The sequence below is a fragment of the Myxine glutinosa genome, chromosome 11 (assembly GCF_964187855.1).
Source record: "Myxine glutinosa chromosome 11, kmMyxGlut1.1, whole genome shotgun sequence".
Classification (NCBI taxonomy): Eukaryota; Metazoa; Chordata; class Myxini; order Myxiniformes; family Myxinidae; genus Myxine; species Myxine glutinosa.
The window spans coordinates 106658356-106672233 of record NC_136271.1 but is presented as its reverse complement, the minus strand read 5'-3'; the positions used below and the strand labels follow the sequence as shown (position 1 = coordinate 106672233).

The 13878-nt window shown below is 52.2% G+C and overlaps 1 protein-coding gene across 2 annotated transcripts in view; it reads right to left on the bottom strand.

Annotated features, from left to right (window-relative positions):
- The window catches only part of LOC137437027 (transient receptor potential cation channel subfamily V member 5-like), a 125728-nt gene that overhangs the window by 72346 nt on the left and 39504 nt on the right, over positions 1–13878 (bottom strand). For both annotated transcript variants that reach the window (XM_068131335.2, XM_068131336.2), the window contains exon 5: positions 1122–1220. In XM_068131335.2, the coding sequence (XP_067987436.2) occupies positions 1122–1220 (99 nt within the window). The remainder of the gene's footprint in view (positions 1–1121; positions 1221–13878) is intronic.

Here is a 13878-nt window from a genome sequence, read left to right as displayed (position 1 = left end):
CACGGAGGCGATGGTAGACGGCAGGCAAGATCTTTGCGTGTCGGTGGCGCGGATCGGACAATTATATCGGGCAAAGGTAGGCTGGGCTAACGGCTACGTTGTGGCTCACGGCCGCATATGTAATAGAAGGACCGGCGCTTGATATGCACTCCCCGCAAGCCCACAGCCAAATTCCCAACGAGCCCTTGCAATCGATCAGGATAGCGCATCTCTCACAATAGTTCACAATGGTGCTTTCCCCAGCGAGTCCTTGAAACCAACAATGCAATGCGCTCCAACCAAGTCCCGATAAACCGCATAAGTCCTTTGCCACTGCCATATGCATGCGAGTCCTCTTAAACCGCATAAGTCCTTCTCATATATCGAGTGCCGTTCAGTCCTTCAGAGGGCTTTGCGCTCGCGGTTATATAGCGCTGCTTCAGCCAACCTTCTCGAACCTCTAGCCACACCCTTACCATGCCCTATCAGGCCAGCTCACCCGAGCCCTGGTTGGTTGTTGGGGTCTTACCGGCTCCGCCCTTGATGGCTGCTTGACGTGGCCACACCCCCGACCTCGCGCTCCGCCCCCTTTCCGGGCCTTACCTCGTGGCATTTGGGCTGGTTCGAGCGAAAGCCCAAGGGTAGCGAACGCTACTGGCAAGCAAGGCGCAACAAACTGCGAGCATCCTAATGCGAGGGGCAATGGGGTGCAGACTGGATGGTGTGCAATGGAGTCGATTGGAGGGAGGGCTGCAGAATGAACGGGTCTACTCTTATTTGTTTTACACAACGCAGATGATAACTATTGGAAATGGCCTTATCTCACATATACTCAGAAATAACTAATGTTCTAAGGTGACCTACGTGTTGCATGTGGACTAACTATGGGGGCAGAACCTTTAACCTTTAATGATGTTACCTGTGTGGGTTCTCAAAACCGCAACAATATTATACACCTTTGTTAGTGTACATTACTAACAACAAAAGTCTGTATAACCACAAACCTGCTATGGTATTGTATTATTTGGGAATTATTTCAACAATTATAATGTGTCACGTGTACAAAGCACAAACTCTGCTCTGCAAGCATCATTTCAAGGACGTTCACTTTCATTTGCCAGGTGAACGTCACCGTTTCTTACCATTGGAGTCTTGAGCATCAACTTGTGCTCCATTTTCCAACAACAAAGACACAATTTCTTCATTTCCCGTGGTAGCAGCAAAACTCAGGATGTGTTCCCCTGAAAAGATTCAACATGAAGAGCCAAAACTAAAGTTTACCATCATTTAACTTTACCGAAAGTAGAGTAATGTTTACTGCAACAAGTGTAAAGTCTTTACGAGGTTAAAGCAAAACGAGCGATTCAGAAACACAAAGGAAGCATCCAAACAGCAGTTTATTAACCGGAAGTGATCACACATAAAAAGCGCTTGGAACTGGGCGGCGGAGCCTGGAAGAGGATATGACATCACAGTATGTTACAGGAAACTAACTGGGTTAAACAAACCCTTGAGTTGCAGCACTTCAAATAACCAGTCCTTCGAACCTTTGTCGGGTAAAGTCTTTTTCTACAGTGATCTAAGGTTCATAGAGAAGCTTTGCCGTGTATAATCTGCAGGACAAGGACACAGGGTCAACATTTGTCCACCAGGCTGAACAGTTTATGTTTTGTTTCCCACTGATAGGCCGGATCTTAATTCGGACTTGAACCAAAATCAAATTTGCTTGTTCTTGTCACCGAACCAACTCATCCACTAAGTTTTGTCATAGCTCGTCCACAACTTTTTGAGATATCGTGCTACGTCTCGTTTTGCCCCATCGCCCAATAGTGAAGATTCACTGACAACTTCTAGAATCCGGATCCGGATCTTCTTCCAAAATTTGATAATTTCATCTTTGTCTGGCAATGAAAAATGTGGCATTAAAGACAAATACAATGGGGAGGCCCTCCTATTGTCATCAGAGTACATGTATATAGTCCATGAGCTACTTGGCCAAATTGTGACAATTGCTACCATGAGAGGGCACCAGACTTTTTTACTAGGACCCGACTGCAAAGCCGCAATGAGCCGGCGAAGCCAAAGCCTCTTGCCACTATTTTACCAATCACTATGGCATCAGTAGGTTAGGTAGTTGGTAGTATTTAGGTGTAGTAGGTACCGTACCCAGTTCAAAATGACACCATTTGCATTCTGGATGAGATTAAAATTTATAAACTTTCCTTCTTGATTAATTTGGTGAATTCCGTCACAACTTTGGATATTTCTGGCCGTGAAAAACCATCCCCTCCGGCCGCGAGATTTCTAAAAAATAATTCTTCGTCAATTTTAGAATATTTGACGCCGTTTTCAGCCTCCGAAACGCGGTAATAAGCTTTTTTGAAATATTCTTTCAAATGCGCGAATCTCATTGGTTCCGGTGTTTGGTGACGATTTTCGTTTAAGATAACCAGGGCCCGTGCGGGCCCGGAGAACGAGGTTGGTCTTAAAGTATTTTAATTACAAATTGGAGGTGCATAAGATTGTGAATAAAAAAAAGACGGGTGAAACAAACTCCTATTGAACTTTTTCGCAATTTTTTATGCATACGTCCGCATCCGCAAGATGGCGGCCTCCATGGAGCGATTTGGTGCGTTAAAGCTTCGAAATTCTCAAAGGATTCAGCAAAATCTGGCTTTTCAACATAATACGTACGCGTTCATTCACAACACCGGCTTCGCCGGCTATTATTTTCTGTTAGCTATATGTATCTGTAACACAAAACAACATGATGGACATTTCTGGAGAGTAGCTTAATGTCTGTAGAGCTAAAAATGTGAGATAGGGGTCGCAAAACAGAAAAAAAAATCCTCAAACGAGCATGTTTAAAGGTACAACTTTATCAAACCAATCTAAATTGTTTCCGAGACTCGTGGTACATCGTGATATAAGGTTACACTAACTACAACATGTTAAAACTCAATTTAATATAGATTTTGAAGTTGTCTCAAAGAGTTTAACCATATTGTAGCTCATTATATTTTGAGCCTAAGTCTTGAGCCAAACAGACACAACAATTTTCTTTCTTGCCCCTTTCATATGCAACATTTCCTCACATACATGACTCCAATTCAGAAGACAAACTAATGATGATTACACGCTAAAATATTTTACTATTGTTGCCTTCAGTAAATACAAAATATCCAAGTACGAAAGAATAAAATTGACATCTTGACAAACAATATCATATAGTATTCAAGTAGTTTTTGTTGGAAAGTCATTTGTATGTAGTCCTGTTTTCAGACATAATACTTCATAGTAACACATGCTCCAAATATAAAATGCTCTTCCACCATAAATCCATGAATCAGACAATAACAAACATTACATACATATACAGTTGTACATCTACTCATTTATTCATCATCACTATCCGAATTGTCCAAATCGATGAAGTCATCATTTACATCGACATCCTTCATGTTGTCACATGTTTCCAGCCTGCAGGCATCCGCACATTTCAAGCCATTCACCATGCACTGGCACGATGGAAACTGGCAGATTCGTTTGCACTTGCATGAAAGGAATCCCAGGACCGCATTGGGTGCTATGGGACCAGTCATCCAGTTGACTATGAGCGTCGTCCAGGGTCCACCCATTCCTGTCAACAGGACTCTGTATGCTGGGCTTGCTGGTCAGGGATCTCTGCCAAATGGCTGCTTGGTAGTTTGCCCTCACAGCATGCATATTTAGGGAATCCATGCATGGAGGCAACTGTGAAGAGTGTACGTTTCCGTTCTTGATTCTAAATAATTGGTAACGCATTTCATTGACGTGTGCGATGTCTGTCTGTGTCATGTAAAGACGACAGGTGAACATCTCCAGATACGCCAGTAATTCTGCAGACAATGTCGAATCTTGCCCCAGTTTTCTGAAAGCTGCTTGGAACTGGACATTCTCCTTCAGAAGTTTCAGAGCAGCTAATTTTCCTCGTCCACTGAATGCGCTGACGCTATCACAACCAGTGTACACATGCAGCAGGCCTAGTTGATGGTGGACCTTCTCTTAGCCCTGCATTATATTCGGGTACATCAAGTGCTACTGGAGTTATGCTCCGGCTTTTCTTGCTGACAACAGGCACTTCTTTCTCAGGCAATCTGGCAGTGGAAACCTGTGGTTGAACAATGATGCCGTTCACCCTGTGGGATGTTCCTCCACCACTCAGTGTTTCCTCTAGTCGATCAATATTGTCGAATGCCAAAGCAGTAGGGACACAGGGGTGACTGGTTGATGGCAAGATCACTCCCTTGTCAGCTTCCTGTGCCTGTTTTTGGAGACAAAGCGCAGTATTCAGCTCTTCGAGCTTTGAATATGATATACTGTGTCCCAATCAGTTCAAAACACGGATAAGTTCCACGTTCCCAGTCAGCGATTTGACTCCCCATGGCAACAATATGTGCTTGGCAGGAATTGTCGCCCCTCCACTTACAGCATACACACAATCTTGACCAAGAGCGTGTATCTCCCTCTGGAGTCGTGGTGTTCCTTCTGCCGAGTCGCCCCTGAGAAGGTTTTTTTTAGAAACAAGAGTAACGATTCAGGCAGCTTTGCATAATGTGCATTCAGTTCATCAGGTTTTGGGGGCCATGGCATCTTTGGCATGGATTTGATTTGGCCTCTGATGTGGACTGCCGATTGGTTGATGATATTGTTGCGGATATGGCATTTGGCCTCCATATCCGCTTGTAAATATTCCCCTATTTCCCCAACACTCCCCAACTATCCCCAATCCCCCATTCCCTAGTCCCATTGCCTGTAAATAACACTCTGTAGAACCGACCTTCCCCTTTTTCCCCCATTAAATGTCGTGCCCAGGTCCACCGCATCTCACGTAGACAACTTTCGGACATCTTGCTAGTTATTCTTAGTCTATGTCAGTTAAGGACTCGTTTCCATTAATTCTGACTCTTCGTTGCACCAGAATGTGATTATATGGCACCAGTAGTGAGTTTAGGACCTTCCCATACCTCCTCCCATCTTCTTCCCCAAACAACAACTGAAACAACAACTACAACAACAACTACAACAACAGAGGGGCGCGGCGCGGCGTGCGGGGAGTGTGCGTCCTCACACCGGCGTGGTTAGCCGCCATTGCCCATGCGCTCCACGGGGTTACCACGAAGGGGCTGGCTGTCAGCTCCTCGTCAGGGGCGGAGCCAGTAACCCCCCCCCCCCGCACCCAATAAGAAGGGCGGACCGATTCCATCTGGGGCGGAGCTAACTAGCCGAGGGCGTGTCACTCCCCGCCGGATATACGCAGCGACTTACCGGACGTGACGTGAGATGCGCCCCCAGCTTGAGAAGACAAGTCACCACCTCCAAGCGCTGAGTGAGACCTCCCGCATCTTTGGACTGGACCGGGTCGATTTTGCCCCTGAGCCAAGGTGCACCTTGAGCCATCGAAGACCTGCCCCTCCTTGCCATCAATCCCCGTGTGAGTCAGTTTTGTCCCGTTTATCTGTCGTCTGTCGGGGCTAATATAAGAGTGTGTCTAAGTGCCTGCCTTTCTATGCTGTCCCTCTTGTCGTTGTAATCTGACCTTCCGCCCTAATATAACCTCCTCCGGAGGTCTTGAGAACCGTATCCCTGGTGTCGTGTCATTTTAATCCCAGCCGTTGTGTCCTTTTCCTTCATTGATTTAGCGTAGCGCGACTCGGCAACGTTCGAGTATAATCGGGTAACTTGTGCGGACACGGCGGCCATTCCGCTCGGCCCACCATAACATCAAAGTCGTGTCTGTAACAATATGTTTAATGTCGTGTGTGGACTCCAGTTCCTGAACCTTATCCTTGAGTATGGCATTGTCTCTAACAGCTTGTGCAACTGATAAATTGTCAGGATATACAAGAATCCTACCATTTGCCTCACTGATGAAGTGGAGAGACTCACAGAATTCTGCATCTAGCTTACGCCGAATATGATTTTTGGTCTGTTTCTTCACATCATGGTAGCCATAGATTCTCATGAATTCTACAAGTTTCTCAGTTAGGACAGTCAGTCGAACCGCCTGAGGATCAATGAACATAGTGTCCCTTATGTACTTGAATAGCATCATATACGATTCTTGTTCTGCTTCTTGATAGGCCACATCTTCGTCTGGCATACTAGCAGTCACAACTGTGGGCTTCTCATCCCTCGTGTAATTTCTGTAACAAGTCTTATGGTAGTGGGCTTCTCCTGCCACTAGTTCTCGTGATGTTATGGCAAGAATTTTGTTGTCAGATTTTCGAACGGCTGCTTGTCGAACCTTGTCATCAGAGCGGAGCTCCAAAGACTGCATGAGTGGTTCACGGGTTTTGAATCCTGTGATGTATTTGGTTTTCTTGTCACAGAAAATACAAATTTGATCCATAACACGAGATCAACTCGGGCCATCACGCCTGGATGTCCGCGGATCTCTGGCAGCAGAAGAGTCTTCTTTTGAGGAAAAGCTAGCGAGTGTTTTCTTGTGTGTAAAAGACGAACGGCAGTTCCTATGATACTGTGGCGGACACAAAAGCCCACTGGCGTGGTGACATCATTCCACGCACCAAGTGGGCGGTGGCCACGCCCGAGGGGTAGGCGTGGCCTCATGATATACACCGGGCGACCAGCCCGGGAGTGTTACAGTGTAGTCTTACAATAAAGACGTTTATATGTTACCGCTTGTCCGCTTCCTCCTTGCTCACAAGCAGCGCGCGTAACGCCGCGCTTTACTGGTGACCCTCGACGTTGGATCTGCCGGAGCGATCCTTCCACACGCGACGCCATCGCCATGGCCGCCTTCGTCAAACTTCCGGAATTTTGGGAGGCTCAGGCCGAAGTCTGGTTCGTCCAGGCCGAAGCCCAATTTCAGCTTCGGCACCTCACCGGCGATGACACGCGCTATTGCCACGTCGTCGCCTCCCTCGGGCCCGGCACGGCCGCTCGAGTTGTGTCCGTCCTTCGCCACCCACCGGACGGCCACAAGTACGAGGCACTCAAGCGGCTACTCCTAGCCACGTTCAGCCTCACGGACGACGCACGGGCCGACCGCCTCCTGGATCTCCCCGAGCTCGGTGAGACGCGCCCGTCGGTCCGAATGGACCATATGCTGTCACTGTTGGGCGACGAAGCCCCCGGTTCGCTATTCCGGGCGCTTTTCCGTCGCCAACTTCCAGCGCAGGTTCGCCTCGCGTTGGCCGGGACCGGGCTAACGGAACCCCGAGCATTGGCGGCCGAGGCGGACAAGTACTTCGCCGCTTCGGACACGCGGGCGAGCGTTGGCGTGGCCGTCACGGCCTTCGACGCTGATGTTCCACAGCATCATCTTCTACAGCACGCTGATGTCCCACAGCATCATCTTCTACAGCACGCTGATGTTCCACAGCATCATCTTCTACAGCACGCTGATGTTCCACAGCATCATCTTCTACAGCACGCTGTGGTTCAGCAGCATGCTGATACGCACCTCGTGAACGCCGCCACGCCCCGCCCACCGCCGCGGCGAAAACCGCCACCGCGGGGAAACCCGTCGACTCCACCGGCCTGGCGGAGCCAGCCGCGCTCCTCCAGCTCCACCACCTGGTGCTGGTTCCACGCCAAGTTCGGCCACGAAGCTCGGCGGTGTCATCCGCCGTGCTCCTTCAACGGGTCGGGAAACGCCCGGGCCGGCGCTCAATTGTGGCGATGAGCGCCGGCCGTTCGAGCAGCCTGCTGTTCATAACGGACACCTTCTCCGGGCGCCGTTACCTGTGCGACACGGGAGCACAGGTGAGTGTCATTCCCGCCGGCACGTCAGACAAGCACGCCGCGGGTGGGGGCCCCGCGCTGCTTGCCGCGAACGGGACGCCCATCCGTACGTACGGAAAACGCTGCCTCTCTCTGCGGTTTGGAGGGCAGGTTTTCCGATGGACGTTCGTCACCGCCGACGTGCCCATGGCACTGCTTGGCGCGGACTTCCTGTGCGCTAATGGGCTCCTGGTCGACGTCAAGCGCAGACGGCTTGTCCAGGCCGAGACGTTCAGCTCGCTCGCATGTGCGTTGCCAAGCTCAACGAGTGGCTTGCCAAGCGGCTTGCCGAACGATTCGGTTCCGGCCACGTTGGTCTGTACGCTTCCGGCAGCGGACGCATTCACCCGCCTCCTCGCCGGCTTCCCGGCCCTCACGCGGCCCACCTTCTCGGCGGGGGCCGTCAAGCACGGGGTGGCCCATCACATCCCCACCGTCGGGCCACCGGTCTACGCCCGGGCACGCCGCCTCGAGCCGACGAAGCTGGCGGTGGCAAAAGCGGAGTTCGCTACCCTGGAGCGACTCGGCATCGTTCGGCGCTCAGAGAGCGCTTGGGCGTCGCCGCTGCACATCGTGCCGAAGCCCGGCGGGGGATGGCGACCGTGCGGGGACTATCGCCGTCTCAATGACGCCACGACTCCCGACCGCTACCCCGTCCCCCACATTCAGGACTTTTCCGCCCGTTTGGCGGGCAGGTCCTTCTTCTCGAAGGTGGACCTCATACGCGGCTACCATCAGGTCCCCGTCAGGCCGGAGGACGTCCCGAAGACGGCGGTCATCACGCCATTCGGACTCTTCGAGTTCCTGCGCATGCCCTTCGGTCTGAAGAATGCGGCTCAGGCGTTCCAGCGACTGATGGACAGCGTCCTGCGCGACTTGGATTTTGTCTACGTCTACCTGGACGATATCCTCGTCGCCAGCGCGTCCCGCGAAGAGCACCTACGCCACCTCCGCACGCTCTTCGAACGCCTGGGCCAGCATGGCCTGATTGTGAACCCCGCAAAGTGCCGGTTCGGCGCCGCCACAATCGATTTTCTGGGGCACCGTGTCACCAGGCACGGAGCCGTCCCCCTGCCGGCCAAGGTGGAGGCGGTGAAGGGGTTTCCGCGCCCCCGCACGATCAGAGGGCTGCAGGAGTTCCTGGGCATGGTGAACTTTTACCATCGGTTCCTGCCCCGTATCGCCCAGCTCCTGCGCCCCCTGCACGAAGCTCTCCGAGGTAAGCCGGGCAAAGGCGACGTTACCTGGACCGAGCAGATGGACACGGCGTTCACGGGCGCGAAGCTCGCTTTGGCTAACGCCACCATGCTCGCGCACCCGGCGCCCGATGCACCGATCGCCCTCACCACCGATGCCTCGGACTACGCGGTGGGCGCGGTGCACGAGCAATGGGTGCGTGGAGCTTGGCAACCGCTGGCGTTCTTTAGCCGGCAGCTTCGCCCGCCCGAACGCCGTTACAGTACCTTCGACCGCGAGTTGCTCGGACTTCACTTGGCGGTCAGGCACTTCCGCCATCTGCTCGAGGGCCGGGCGTTCACTGCCTTCGTCGACCACAAGCCGCTGATCTTCGCGATGGGCAAGGTCACCGAGCCGTGGTCGGCCCGGCAGCAGCGTCACCTCTCGGCCGTGTCCGAGTACACGACGGACATCCAGCACGTCGCGGGGAAGGACAACCCGGTTGCGGATTGCCTTTCCCGGGCCGTCGCCCACGCAGTCCACCTCGGCATCGACTATGCCCGGATGGCAGCGGACCAGGCCGCTGACCCCGACGTCCAGGCCTTGCGGACCGCCGTCACGGGCCTCCGCGTCACCGAGGTGCCGTTCGACGGCGCGGGCGCGGCCCTCTTGTGCGACGTCTCCCTCGGGCGTCCTCGCCCCATTGTGCCCGCGGGCTGGCAGCGCCAGGTGTTTGACGCCATCCACGGCCTGTCCCACCCGGGCGCGAGGGCCTCCCAAAGGCTGATCGCCGACAAGTTCGTCTGGCATGGCCTCCGGAAGGCCGTCCGCGGCTGGGCCAGGACATGCCTCGCGTGCCAGCGCGCCAAGGTGCACCGGCACACCCAGGCCCCGTTGGCCCCGTTCACGGTGCCGGAACGCCGGTTTGACCAAGTCCACGTGGACCTGGTGGGACCTCTGCCCCCCTCGCGGGGTTTCACCCACGTCCTCACCATGGTGGACCGCACCACCCGGTGGCCGGAGGCCGTGCCCTTGGCGTCGACAACGGCGGCCGATGTCGCGCAGGCTTTCATCGCCACCTGGGTCGCCCGGTTCGGCGCCCCCTCAGACATCTCATCCGACCGCGGCCCCCAGTTCACCTCGGAGCTCTGGGGGGCGGTTGCGCAGGGGCTCGGGGTCCGGCTGCACCGAACCACGGCCTACCACCCCCAGGCTAACGGCCTGTGTGAGCGATTTCACCGCTCATTGAAGGCCGCGCTCCGGGCCACCCTCCGCGACGGCGGCTGGGTCGACAGGCTCCCCTGGGTCCTGCTGGGCCTCCGGATGGCGCCCAAGGAGGACCTGCGCGCATCCGCGGCGGAGTTGGTCTTCGGGCAACCGCTGCGGGTGCCGGGCGAGTTCCTCCCCGACTCCACGGCACCATGGTCCGCGGCACAGCAGCGCTCCGCTCTGCAAGAGACCGCCCAGAGGTTCGCCCCGGTGCCAACGGCATGCCACGGGCACCCACCGACGCACGTCGCCCCGGAGCTTCGCACGGCGGAGTACGTCTTCGTCCGCCACGATGCCCATCGGACACCACTGCGGCCCCCGTACGACGGGCCTTTTCCGCGTGCTGGAGACCGGGGCGAAGCACTTCACCCTGGACATCGGCGGTACTCCTGACCGCGTTTCGGTAGACCGCCTCAAGCCGGCCCACCTCGATGTGGACCATCCACCGCCAGTGGCCCGACCCCCACGTCGGGGCCGCCCTCCTGCGGGCAGACCCCCGGCACCGCCCAGCCCCGCCGCCACGGCGCCCCCCGGTCCTGCACCCATCCCAGGGGCAGCCAGGGGCATCCCACCTGGTATCCCTGCACCCCGGACGCCGCCGATCGCCAGGGGGCGCTTCGGCCGGGTCATTCGACTGCCCCACAAACTGGCCCTCCAGGTGCGCGGGAATTCTGGGGGGGCACGTGTGGCGGACACAAAAGCCCACTGGCGTGGTGACATCATTCCACGCACCAAGTGGGCGGTGGCCACGCCCGAGGGGTAGGCGTGGCCTCATGATATACACCGGGCGACCAGCCCGGGAGTGTTACAGTGTAGTCTTACAATAAAGACGTTTATATGTTACCGCTTGTCCGCTTCCTCCTTGCTCACAAGCAGCGCGCGTAACGCCGCGCTTTAATACCATAGTTTTGAGTCACATTCATCGGCACAGATATTAAGGATGGCATCAAAGTCTTGTATCCTGGCAGCATTCTGTAGTTGTGCTGTCTGCTTTCGAAGTCAATTACTATGGCAAATTGAAATATATTAAAATCTTAAGTAATCAGAGAAATATACTTATCAAATTGAAGTTAAATAGTGTAAAGGGAATAAAGAGATTAATCATACCCAGCGTCATCAAACATGAGAAGTGTTGTGAATCTGAGCTCCCTCCCATCACCTTGTCACTCTCGGAAGACAGCATGTCAGTAAACACTACATGTATTGATGGATAATGCTGTATGGATTAATATGAGAAATGCCTTAAATAATGTAAATACCACTTAATTAACATTTAATAGGATGATGTTCATATTGTTAACAATTGGATCACTATGATTTTCATCATCCGTACATCCTATCACAATTTTATTCAAAGTAGACCTCCGTCAATGCCTATCCAACGCCTTCGGGACTGCATTAAGTGCTTTTAAAATGATCAACATTGTGAGAGAGAATCAGTTTGATCAACCAATCATACATTGATTACATCCACATCATGAAAAACAACTCATATTACCGTTTTTTGATTTTTTGTTATTGAAAACATATTCTAAGAAATTAGGCACCGCTTGGCCAAAAATCGTGAAATCTTCAAAGTCCAATAAAAAAACTTGAGCTTCCCTACTGAGAAGTCCATCATGCTGTTTTGTTATGTCGATGGGTATATAAATAAGATAAAACAACCAAAGTTTGGTGCCCTCTCATGGTAGCAATTTTTGGACGGGCTCATGGTCTAATAGTAGTAATGTATTTAGTTTGAATTGTGATTTGGTGTCTTCCCACCAATCAGAAAAGGTCAGGCCAGAGTTAAAGTGTGTAAATGTTCGTGAATCTATTATACAAGAGAGCCGTTGGTCTATGTGTCGCCATTTTTCTCAGAGATGGCTGAACGGATCTTCGTCAAACTTTCAGAGGTTCATCAGTGAATGCCTGGGAGTGCTTTAGGCAAAGAAAGTTCGTTTTTGGGGATTTAAAAAATAATTGCTCTATAGTACCTAAGCCTTTTTGATTAATGACAGTTATATACAAGTACACATTCGCATAAACAAATACAAAACAAGTACAGATGCATTCAAAGTACACCGCCCCCATGCCAAATGATTAAATATCCTACAGCGCGGCATTGCCGGGGCGCCTCCGGCATTAAATATCCGACATTTATTAATTGATTAATCAATAAATCAAAAATAGCCTTTGCAGCCAAATCACTTGGTCATTGGCATGTCCAAATATCAGCTTCCTAACTCAAAAGGTGCCTGAGATAATGGCCAGAAGAGAAAGGAAATGTATAAGTACTTAATTGAATGAATGAATGAATGAATGAATGATCGTTTTAAGGCCATTTTCCCCGCTGGAGCGGGGGTTAGCCTTGCGGGCCCCATGACAATCATGGTTCCCTGTTTGAGGCAATGTTTTTATGGCCGGATGCCCTTCCTGACGCCAACCCTTTGTCGCCTCTTACAATGCGCAGGGATACCGTGTACCTATTCTAAATCAGGGTACACACCGTGATCATTCATCCCAGCAAGCTGGTACTCAATTTGCCGACCTCAGAAGGATGACAGGCTGAGTCAACCCCCCTGGCGTTAATTCAGCAATCGACCAGGATTACGAACCCAGGATCGTAGGATCCCAAGTCTGCACCCTAACCGCTAAGCCAACACCAGTGCAACACTTAATTAATCGCTAATAATTAAATAACTCATCAATTAATTGATTAATCAAAAAACAAAAAATAATATTTTTGACAAAGGACTTGCTCACTATTGTGCCGAAATTTCAGCTTTCTAGCTCAAAGGATGGCTGAGATATCGCCCGGACAAACAAACAAACAAGATACCAAGAAACCAAGAAAACAACCAGAGTGAAAACAGAGTACAGTAAAACAGAGTACTGACTTCCGTTTTCCGGTCCGGTCGTGAGAGGACGCTGGCGTCGTTTGCTCGCCGCTTCTCTGACTGGACCATTGTCCGTGTCTTGCTTTCCTGGTGGTCGTGGCGGATTTATGGCCATTGAGTCTTCCTCTGCGCGGTCCCGGCTCTGCTCTGCTGCTCCGGGCTTCACCTGCTCGGCTCCATCGCTGTTTCCTCGGGCCCACTCCCGTTGGTTGTGTCGATTGTTTCGCCTCCTCACCCTTGGCCGCGTGCTCGCTTTGCCTTCGCTCCTGCTGGCATGGCTCTGCGGTACTCTGCCGCAAGGCTTCTCCTGCTTAAAACCCGCTCCACCCCATCATGCATCTCTGCAATCAGATCGAATGGACTCCTGCGTCGACCCAGGTACATTCACCGTGGCTCCGGTCGTAAGTTTGTTTATTTACAATCAGGTCACTCCATCCCCATCCTCTGGTCGGCTCAGCGCACTCCCACTCATCGTCCCAACACACCTGGTCACAACAACGCACAAAATCGCACCTCCTGTCTGCGAACCCTGGCCAAATCACCTGGATTCATACCCGCCGTACAAAACAACATCAAGCTCACCCTGTTCAATACCCGGTCCCTCAACAACAAATGCCTCATCCTGAACGACTACATCCTGGAAAATAAACTGGACTTTCTCTGTCTCACTGAGACCTGGCAACAACCACTGGACTACTACACGCTCAACCTCACCACACCCAATGGATATTCTTACATCAATAAACCACGCTCGGAGGGCCGAGGTGGTGGAATTGCCGTTATTCAC